This window comes from Vidua chalybeata, chromosome 1 (genome assembly GCF_026979565.1).
Source record: "Vidua chalybeata isolate OUT-0048 chromosome 1, bVidCha1 merged haplotype, whole genome shotgun sequence".
Lineage (NCBI taxonomy): Eukaryota > Metazoa > Chordata > Aves > Passeriformes > Viduidae > Vidua > Vidua chalybeata.
The window spans coordinates 153,506,137-153,517,332 of record NC_071530.1 but is presented as its reverse complement, the minus strand read 5'-3'; the positions used below and the strand labels follow the sequence as shown (position 1 = coordinate 153,517,332).

Below are 11,196 nucleotides of genomic sequence, written 5' to 3'. Positions count from 1 at the left end.
CTTACATGTAACATAAACTCTTCAAATAACATTTATACACTCATACCCCAAATTACAGGTAAACCACCAAAAGTAAAATTACTCAAATCATTACAAACAAATACTTGTACAATATTTAGTTACAAAACAACCCCCAAACCACACCAAACCACAAAGAAGTTACCTCAAAACAGCAAACCTACAATTTAAAACAATTAACCCACTAAGACCAAACATAACAATAATACATATAAAAAAAAAAAAACAAACCAAACCAAAAAAAAAAAAAAAAACCAAAAAAAAAAACCAAAAAAAAAAAAACAAAAAAAAAAAAAAAAAACAAACAAAAAAAAAAAAAACCAAAAAAAGAACACCCACCTAAAAATACCCAATCACTCCAACACAAATTTACTTCTCAGGATCAAAATCGTACAACCTTTTAACAACCTAATTCTATTAGTTCTACATCTCTTTTAACACCTAAAATAACTACAACTCACACTTGAAGCACATCAAATGAACTTACTTATTAACCAACCAAATCAAACAATAACACATGTATAACGTTAAATAAATTACTGCCAAATATGAACATCTTTAAACATACTACCTTACAAAATAAAACAACTGTTCATTTTTTATTATTCACACACAATCATAAATAGAAAACATTTTTAAAAATATATAAATTGATGAAATCACAAGAAATCAATTTACAAAAACATTACTAATTTTTTTTTTAAAAATTAATCAATCACACATAAAAAATAACTAAATAATATTTTCAAAAATTAAAACATCGCTGAATAACTTAAATCATTATTAAAAACTAAAATACTCATCTTATTAATAATTACTGCTTTTTATCTCCCCTACCGATTTAAATTTTTACATAGAACTCTACAAAAATCCTTAACAAGTAGATTTATAACTTACATTTTAAAACATATATAGATAAACATACTTAACAGGAGTGATCTACACACCAAACAAGTAAACTAACCAAAAAAACCCTAATAAAATACTAATATATTCATAACACAAAAACCCAAAATCATTAACATAAAAACCCGTACGAACACATGAAAATACCTACAGTAAAAAAAAGACGTACCTTAATGAACAATATTCACACCTTAATAATTCATTATAAACTCTTACCAATTAATGATTAACATGACTTGATACCAATAAAATACAAGAAAATGTTACTTTAGCCAATAAGCAGAATAAAATGTTATACCTAATAACTTAAAATCGCACTTTATTAAAAATAGAAGACAGTAAAGCAACGTATCATAAAAACTCCCATTATTATCACTACACAGATATACAGAGATACGCATATATCTATATACAGGTAGATCATATACCCATCTCAACAGCAGCATCTGGGATCGATTCCTGTTTTCTCTCTTGTCTCCTAAATTTATTAGCCACAAAGGATGGAGTAAGGAAATCATTTTATTTATCACCTGGTTCTCCAGAAACCTGAAAAACAAAATGAAACAGAACAAAAAGAAAAAAAAGAAAAGAAAACCACATTTGAAAGGCAGATCCTCACCAGCAGCTGGTCCATCTCCTACGGGGGACCATATTCTAGGGCACTTTTGGTGCACTTGCCTGAACCTGTCAGGGCACTCTGTGCTTGCAGAAGAGATTTTTTTTGTCAGGGAGAGGCAAGGGGAGGAGAAGTAACGTTCTAGACAGCTCAAATCCATTACTGTGCCACTTCCTGTGCAGCAGGTCCTGTGACAGGATGGGAACTGAGGCTGCTTGAAATTTCAAAGCTAAAGACACCAGCACAAGGTGTCCTTTTGCTTTGTCAAGGAAGTGATTCCCAAATCACACAGCCCCCCCACCATCGTCCCTCCCACCACCACCTGAAAGCCTCTTGATTCTCTTCTCAAAAACACAAGGGACACCTCAGCGTTCAGCAAGTTCTGCCAGTGCAGCCCTCGGTGCCCCCGTCTCCAGGTCTGTCCCCCTTGCTTTCATCCTCAGCCACGTCATTCTTCAGCCGTGGACAGGAAATTGTCCCCATGTCTCCCGTACTTGGCTGGTTACCTTTTCTCTAAGCCGTGCAGGACCCACGAGAGGAGGCTGTGATCCTCTATCGGCTCATGGGCAGCTCTAGAGGTGACACGGGCAGCACTCTGTCGTATCTCCAGAATAGGACTCTGAAACAGAAAATGCAACTTGTTCTTTTACAGCCAAGATCTGATTATCTAAAATAAAATGAGCAATTTGGCTGGTACCCGATCAACTTCCAGCTAAAATGAACACCGCCTGTTCTCAGCAACTCCAGAGAAGGAAAGACATTCTCCCTTCAACGCTTCACACCACAGGTGCTGCTCTTACAAGAAGTATTCAGGTAGCAAGACAGTTTTCTCTTTTTGTCCGAGGTTTTGATACCTGAAATCCTCAGGGTGGATGCTCCCAAACCTGAGAGCTCCCGGCAGGCGAGTTTCCCTCCTGCCGAAGCACTGTGCAGGTGACAAACGTGCTGGCTGGGGAATAGAGACCCCAAAAAGAAAAGACCCCGACTGCAGGAGCAAAACCACGGCACCCACGTGAGGCTCCACGATGGCAGGAACCGGTCCCAGTTTCAGGGGATAAGGATGGGACTGGTTTAGACACAACCTAAATTATTTCCCCCTCCACACATCCACAAAACCAACAAGGAACAGATTTTCAAGAGGACCAAGGCAGAATCAGCTGCTCCTTTCTGTTTTGTACTTGAGATCTTGAGGCCATACAAGCTTTTGTGGTTTGGGGTATTTGGGAACTGTTCTTTTTAAACTCTTACCTGGGAGCCCTGGTCACACAAAGGACTGCTGAGAAAGGAAAGAATGACCCGGAAAATCCTCTGGTAGACACAGAGCTCACAGCAATGTTTGTCACGCAGCCCTTCCCCAAGAAATCTGAGGATCCACTCGTGCTGTTTTGTACTGGAAGCCATAAAGAAAAATACCACCGTCAGACATTCAGACATTTCCAAAGGATACATGCTCCTAAGAGCACAAAACCCCGGTTCCCTCTGAGTGCCAGCTCAGGAATTACCACAGCTTCTTCTGGACTTCTCAATTTTCCATTCCTATCAAATTTAATCGCTAACATCCATTGGGAACAGTCAGTCTGCAGCCCAAACATGCAGTGGAAATGGAATTTTAGAAGTTGCTGTTTCTAAAATACTTCAGTTGAACTCAAAGTTACTCGCCTAAACTCAAAGAGGAATTGTAGCTAGCCGGGGCAGAACATTCTTTTCTTGTGCTCACAGAGCATACACAGCACAACTCCTTGTGCGCTCGTATTAAGAAGACAACAAAAACCTCACAGAAATAACATTTTGAATTCCTACATGAAACATAAGAAAGACGCTTCTAATTAACTACCCGTGGGAGAATGAGGTTTCATTGTATTTTTGCGGCTGTTTCTAATACATTTCTGAAGAATTACTGGGTACCTAAAATGGGACTCTTACCTCAAAATCAAAACTGTAGAAAAGCTGGAGAAAACCTGGTACCTTCCTCAGGTCCAAATACCGGTGTGACAGAAGGAATCTCTTTACCCTTATGTACACGTGCTCCTCTGTAAAGAGAAAAGGTTGGCATGGTGGAGGAGGACAGCGCTCCCAATCCACAAGCACGGACGACAATTCCTGGAAGCTGCAGTCAGTGAGCGTGCAGCGCTCCGAGCTGGGAGAACAGCCCGGCAACTGCAGAAGGCCTTTGCTCTGAGGCGCATTCCCATTGCTGCCCACCCTCCCCTTCTCTTGCCCAGGAGGAAAAGCTCAGGCAAGAGCGCACGAGCACAGAGCAGGTGAGGGGATCGACACTCCCCAGGGCTCTGTTTTTCACCCCAGCAGTGACACACGCAGCACGTCCCAGTACCTGGCTTCAGGATCTGCTGTGCCACACGAGCAGCGCAGAGGGTGAGGGAGAAGGTGAACATGAGGCTTGGCTGCCTGATTCCGTTCTGCACGGCATCCAAGAGATACGGCAACGGCAAGGGCCCAGGGAGAGAAGCCTGAAGCACAGCCCAAATGAACACAGCGGGAGCAGGAAGACATCGATCAGCTTCCGGGACATTTCACGGGTCACACAGGTAGGAGCCCCAATTCAGCAAACCTGAGGCTTTGGCGACGTCAGGATCAAAACACCCGGAAACCTGTGAGAAAGAAACCGAACTGCAGCCGGCTAAAAGCCGTCCCTGCCTCAAACTCCTTCAAACAACTTGCTCACGAGGAGGCAGGGATTGATTCAATACTCACCAGCCCATCTGGCCGAGGTCAGAGCTCTGTGCCCACCCAGGACACGGCAGCCAGCAGGGACCCTTCTCCCACTCTCCAGCACGGACCTGTGAAGCCAGGGAGAAGTTTACAGAACAGAAGCAGCCAGAAGATGCTCTCTACTTCCATACGCTCTCTGATCGATCACTCCCAAGGAAAGTCCCCACGGATCGGAAGCAACCACCTCTCATTTCTCCTCCGCAATCATCACTGCCTTGCCTTTCTGTGCGTTTCCTCCCGTGCCCGTCCCCAGAGCACATTAAGTCCATCTTTTGTTCCCAACCGCAGCTCTCCAGCACAAATGCCACTCCTCACACACACAAAGCAAACGGTCATCTGCTTCAGCTTTTGGCTTAGAAAGTAAGAACCTCAGCGCGTCCGGCTACGTGATTAAAACACAGAGACGCACGGGTGGACATAGATGGAAAGCTTTTCAGGAGAGAAAAGAGCTGATTCGCTAGCACACTTCCATACAGCTTCAGAAAAATCAGAATCCATAGCAACTCCTAAGACCCCTGCTGAGGAACCCAGCCCTCCTGGGGACACCCAATGCAGCAGCTACGGGAAAAGCATGGGAAAAGCCAAACTTGGGGTGAAAAAAAGATGACATCAATACAGCAGCCTGTAAAAAGCCTTCACCCAGCAACAGTGGGAACCAGTCCCATTTGCTCCGTCCCTGCTTTTTGGGATGACACAAACAGGAAATGAAAACACGTGAAACACAAGGCACACCTATAGGGTGTACCAGGTGCTCCTTTTGGCAGCGTGGATGACAAAGGTCTCTCTGCGCACTTACAGGCAGCCCGGTTGCAATCCATCCTTAGCCCAAGCCTTCCTCGCCTCCCATTCGCCAGCGCTCTGCTCTGGCCTTTGGAGCGCTGGCCCCGTCCTCCCGCAGCAGCACGGCACCGGAACACAGCGAGGCAAAGCGTGTGCCGGAGCCGCCCGTGCTGTCAGCGTACCTGTCAGCTGCCGGCGGTGGGCAACTCCGGCCCTGCGGGCAAGGGGGAGACGGCTCGGGCACCTCCAGCGGCTGCTCTGCCCCGATGCTTTCGCGTTCTCCTGCATTTCCCTGCAGCGGAGGGGGTCCGGGACGGGGGCGGATCGTGTCAGAGTGGAGACGGCGGGGAAGCACGGGGAGGCGGCGGGAACGCGGCGGGACGAGACAGCGACGCGGCGGGACGGGGACGGCTCGCTTGACCTTCCAAAGATGGCGGCAGGAGGGGCGGGGAAAGCCGGGGCCCCGCTCCGCCGCCTGCGCGCCGCCCCGGCGGCATTTTCCGGCACGCGGTCGCTTCCAGCGTCTAGAGAGGGACGCGCGCGGGGATCGGGAAAGGGGAGTGCAGCCCTGTTCCGACGCCGCTCGCCCCCGCCCGCCGCCCCCGGCCCGTGAGCGCTGCGACCGCGCCTCCGCCGCCCGCCGAAAGCGGCCCCGCCGGGCCGCCCTCGCCGCTGCCGTTCTTCTCGGTCATCGGGTCCCTTTGCTCTCCCGAATCTCCTTCACCCCTCCCCTCTATTTACAGACACCGCCCCGCTTGCCGCTCGCTCCCTCCCGCGCCTCGCCCTTCCCACGCTCGGCAGCCGTCCTTCCCCCCTCAGCCGGCACCCAGCGGCGAGGGGCAGGGCGCTGGCTGGGGGGGCTGCAGTACCGCTCTCTGTCCACAAGGCGGCAGCACCGCCGCCGGCCACAGCCGGGGGCTGCCGCTCGCCCGGAGGGAAGGGAGGCAGAAAAGAACAGGGGCGATCCCCTTGGAAAAATCCTGAAAAATAAATGGCCCAAAACCACCCGCACACAAACTAAAACACACTGCCTCTAACCCAATAAAACCCCTCCAACATCCCTTTATTTTGAACTATATATACCTTTCTTTTATATTTATACTTTTCACAGTCACATTTACATTTATAATTTATATTGATGCATAATTTTATTTCGATTCTTTATCAAATTTCTTCCTATTACTTATATTCATTTATATTTTATCCTTTTATATATCTAGATATATTTAGTATACATTTATAGATTTATATTCAAAAAATAGTTATATTATTTAAAATAAAAGCCCTGCCTGTAACCAAATTCTTTCTCTATAATATTAATATTAACTATATATTATTTAAAATAACAATGCTGCCTCTAACCAAATAAGAACAAAAAACCGCTTTTTTAAAACTATATTTAATAATTTTTACATTTCTATTTTTCATAATTATCTTCACATTTACATTCTTATTTTACATTGATGTATTTATTTATAGATGCATATATCTCATTACGTGATATTATAGATACAGTATTATTTATATGATATATTTTGTCGATTTCTAAAACATATGATAATTTCTATTTTATATTTCTATATATATCTTTATATATTTGTAATACAGTTCTATATTTAACTTTATATTTTTAATCATTATTTCTATTTTTATTATTTATACTAAAAGCCCTGCTTATAACAAAAAAAAAGAAAAAACCCATTATATAGATGATATTTAAATACTTGTTATATTTATATTTTTCATATTTATATTCACATTTACATTCATAGTTTATATTGATGTATTTACAGACATATATATCGTTTATATAACAATATGATAAAATATATACATTATTGTTTATCTTATATATTATATTTCTATTACTTACATTTACTGATATTTTATATTTATATATATATGCATTTATGATCCATTTCTATATTTAGATTTCTAGTTTTATATTAATTATTTTTTTAATAAAAATGCTGCCTATAACCAAATAAAAACCAAAGAATGCCTTTATTTTTAACCTACTTTAAATATTTTTATATTTATATTCATATTTATAGTCACATTTACATTTTTAATTTTTTGTCTATTATCTTCTAATTTATTTGTATATTATATTTATAGATCTGTTATATATTACCTTATTATGTACCATATTATTTGTATTATGAATTGTATCTATTTCTATTATTTAGTATTCAATTATCCTTTTCTATATATCTGTATATATTTATTATATATTTCTGTATTTCTATTCTTAGATTGTTCATGTTTCTATTTATAATTTATATTTCTATATTTTACAAAAGCATATCATGGATATTAAACATTATACTATCTTCTAGTAATGTATAATATTAATTACCTTACATGCTCTATTTACGTATTTTTATTTAATTAAAATTTTATATCTACATTTTATATTCCCTCTTCCATATTTCTATATTGGTTTTGTTTAGTTATAGCTGTATGGCAGGGAGGCGGTGGGACAGGACGGGAGGGGACGGGACGGGCGCCCCGCACGGCACGGCAGAGGCACGGGCCACGGCCAAGACAGCGGCCGCTGCAGGACCTCGGCCGAGAGGCGCGAAGCTGCGCTGTCCGTCGGCGCCCGCCGGACACCCGCGCGCCCGCCCGCAGCGCACCGGCGGCAACAGCGCGTGCGCCGTCCCGGCAAGGCCGCGGGAAATCCCGGCGGGGCGGGGCGGTGCCTGCGTGGCGCGCGGGCAGTGCAGCACGCGCACCGCGATTTTCCCGCCTTTTTTTTTTGGGGGGGGGGGGGGGTGTGTTTCTTTTTTTTTTTTTCCCGCCATCATGAGAAGGTCAAGCGCGAGGTCCCGCGAGCCACTCCCAAGGTGGCGGCCGCGGGAGGACCTCGGGCGAGGGCTGCAGTACTGCACTCTGGCCACAAGGCGGCGGCACTGCCGCCCGCCCTGGGGCTGCAGGCGGGGAAGGCGCGCAAAGAAGAACAGGCGCGACCCCCTTCAAAACATCCTCTGCAATAAATGCCCCTAAACATCCCGCACGAAACCGAAAAACACCGACAAAGAAAACCCTGCCTCTAACCCAGTAAGAAACAAAATTAAAAATTTTTCTTTTAAATTATATTTCAATCTATTTTATTCTTATATTTTTCATATTTATATTCACATTTTTATTTAGAATAAATATTGATGTATAATTATAATTTTATAATTTCTTATATTTATTCCTATTACTTGTATTTTATTATATTTTATATTTTATAGCTATCTTTATACATTGATTATATATTTCTATATTTAGAATTATATCAAAATAAAATATGTTCATATAAAATTAAGTATATTCATATTTTTTTAAATAAAACCCCTGCCTCTAACAAAATAAAAACCAAAAAAAGCCATTTCTTTAAACGATATTTAAATATTTATATATATATTTTCATAATTATATTCACATTTTCATTTATACTTTATATTGATGTATTATATTTCTAAATATATATAATATATATAATAAGGTAACAAGATAAATTATTATTTATATTTTATATATACTGCTAATACTTCTATTTACTTACATTTTAATTTTTATATAGATCTTAATGTATGTATAATATATTTCTATACATATATTTCCAATTTATTTTATTTATATTTATAATTTTTATAATAAAAACCCTGCCTACTACTAAATAGAAACCAAAAAAATCCTGTGTTAAACCCTTTTTGTCCTATAAGGAGATAAGTCCACTACCTCCTTCGTCTCCTCATTTTTCTTCTTTGATTTCAAAATCAGAGTTACAAAAACCTACTCAAATACAAGACTTAATAAGTAGTCAATAAAGTAGTTCCGTAAATTTCATAACCTAAAGAAAAAGTTATACTTATGTTTCCACAAAAAAAGAAACCACACAAGATTCCTACTCACTGTGTCAAACCTTATTTAAAAGTGTTATAAATGGGGTCCCATATGTCCAATTTCATAAACCACAAGATTAAAATTTAGCAGCAATTTTAACTGAGGTATAAAATAATAATACAATCAAATATAATGAAGCAGTTACAAAGGGTTATTTGGCAGTGGTTCGGATAAAGCATAAACAAAAGTGATCGATCGGGATATGGGGAGCCTCATGTATAAAAGACAAAGGACTCCAAGCACAACTTATCTACTGTATGCTAATACAACTTCATCGATATCTCTCTGTAAGTCTCCTCCTACTTTGAGTTCCTATGTCACTATATTACACAGCCCATGTTCCCATTGTTGCTATAGGGCCTTCTGGGCTCTTCGGGGGTCTTCTTGGAGGAAGGCCGACAGTCTTCCTCGCTGCCCTAGCAGTTGGTGTGTGCGCATTAAGCTTTGTGTTATGTAAGTAAGCGCTATGGTCCAATTAACCTTATTTATTTCATAGATAAAACCACTATTTTAGACTCCCTGTCTGGAATGGTCCCAACTTCATACTTCTCAAAGTCAGTCCTGCTCTGGGGATTGTCTTAACTTCATTTTGATGCCAATTTTGGTTTGGGAGTCTTCCTTCTTGTCCATCCCAAGGCTACATGCAATTTCCTACATCCTGTTTCTCACTGTATCATCTACAAAAACAACCCTATCTGCATCATAACACTAATCACATATACTTTTCCAATTACTTTTCCCAAACTATTGATACCATTACAATTTAATCAGCATGAAGCACATGCATTTATCACAAAACACACAAAAAACCCATGATAAATAGTTCCACAACCAAAACAAAACATAGAACTAACACTAACTAAATCCACACATCCAAATACCCTGTGTTTATCTGTCACCAATCCTAAAAATCCATTTTCTACACGTGAAAAACACTAATCACTTGTTTTAAAATTTTAGAAGTTTAATAGTCATAAAATAGTTATAAAAATTGTAATAAAAATTAGAGCAATAAGAAATTGGACAATTAGAGATAGGACAATAAAGGAAAATAAAAAGCAAAGAATTACGAACGTCCGGACGCTCTTGCACACTAAGCCACAAAGCATACCTTGCTAACAAAGGATCACCCCTGAAAAGCAATAGCCTGTTGCATATTCATATATCTCATACACATTTCAAAAATTCTTTTTCAAACAAAGGAAGTAATTGGCTTAGTTTCTGCCACCCCCTTCATCTTGTGAATCAATTTCTTGGCTCCTAGAAGTCTGGAAGAAGTTGGAACAGTCCCAATAAGGAGGCAATAAATCTCTGGGGTTTTGGTGTTTTGTTGCTGTTATCTGTATGCGACTAATTTCTTGGTTATCTTATCCATTCCTTGAGCTAGTTACAAAAAGTAATCTTACATCACATAGTTTCTATTTTAATATTATGCTATAGCTTCAAAACTATATTTACCACACTACTTAAGAGAGATTAATACAGCATAACTTTCCAACGTAACACATATAGTATTTATTTTAATATTTGCAAAAAGCTAAACATTTAATATGCATCTATAACACTACATTGTAGAAACCCAGGGCACCAGGAATATTTCTCTGTCTTCTCTGGGCTGTCCTGACCCCCAGGGAAGCTCTGACTTTGACTCTCATTCATGGAGAAAACTTCCAAAGTCTCAAGGTAAACCAGAGACCACAAAAGTGTGAAATAGATTGTAGTAGATAGTAGTATAGTATGTCACGTGGTTGAGAAATTTAGGTTTTAGGATTTTTAGTATGTTATAGATGAGTTCAAGATGGAGGATATAGGGTGTTGTCTCAAGTTCCTTTCTTCTTTCTTCTTCCTCCTCTTTCTTCTTGGGTTTAGGTGGTATCTTGTAATTGGGTAGAAAAATCTGCATTGCGGGTCTTTAGGGGTCAGTTATTGGGTTAGAAAGGAAAATAATTTAGGTGTCACTTCTTAATTGGGTAGCTTTGTTTTTGATTAGACTTAAAAGTCCTTGTAACAAGAGATTGTTGGCCATTTTTGTGCTGTTTTTCCTGCATGCAGAGTCTGGTGCAGACGGCGTGCTGAAGTTTTGATAACAATAAACAGAAGCTGAAGACTGAAAAACTCCAATGCGTCTCTCGTTCCTGACACAGAACTGCTCCAGGAGGGTCTCCCCTGCCAGGGGAGCCCCCAGGGAGTTGCCCAACTTGGGGCCCGCAAAAACACAACTGGTGCCCCTGTGTCAAGGAAATCCAGCT

At 40.8% G+C, this 11,196-nt stretch overlaps 1 protein-coding gene across 6 annotated transcripts; it reads right to left on the bottom strand.

The window, feature by feature from the left end:
* Positions 1–604: 604 nt before the first annotated feature.
* Positions 605–5,635, bottom strand: LOC128797985 (nucleolar pre-ribosomal-associated protein 1-like). Of its 6 annotated transcripts, none has more exons than XR_008434304.1 (7): positions 5,233–5,635; positions 4,253–4,338; positions 3,873–4,149; positions 3,464–3,570; positions 2,789–2,930; positions 2,047–2,159; positions 605–1,728 (listed from the first exon to the last, which is right to left on the bottom strand). XR_008434304.1 is itself a non-coding variant. In XM_053961044.1 (7 exons), exons 2-6 carry the CDS (start codon positions 4,258–4,260, stop codon positions 2,880–2,882), a joined length of 342 nt encoding a protein of 113 aa, XP_053817019.1. In that variant the 5' UTR covers positions 4,261–4,338; positions 5,233–5,635; the 3' UTR covers positions 605–2,159; positions 2,789–2,879. The 6 variants fall into 6 exon arrangements, 2 of the variants coding, with proteins under 2 accessions (XP_053817019.1, XP_053817028.1); XR_008434307.1 differs by having other exon boundaries at positions 605–1,470; XM_053961044.1 differs by having other exon boundaries at positions 605–2,159; positions 3,873–4,008; positions 4,110–4,149.
* Positions 5,636–11,196: the final 5,561 nt, after the last annotated feature.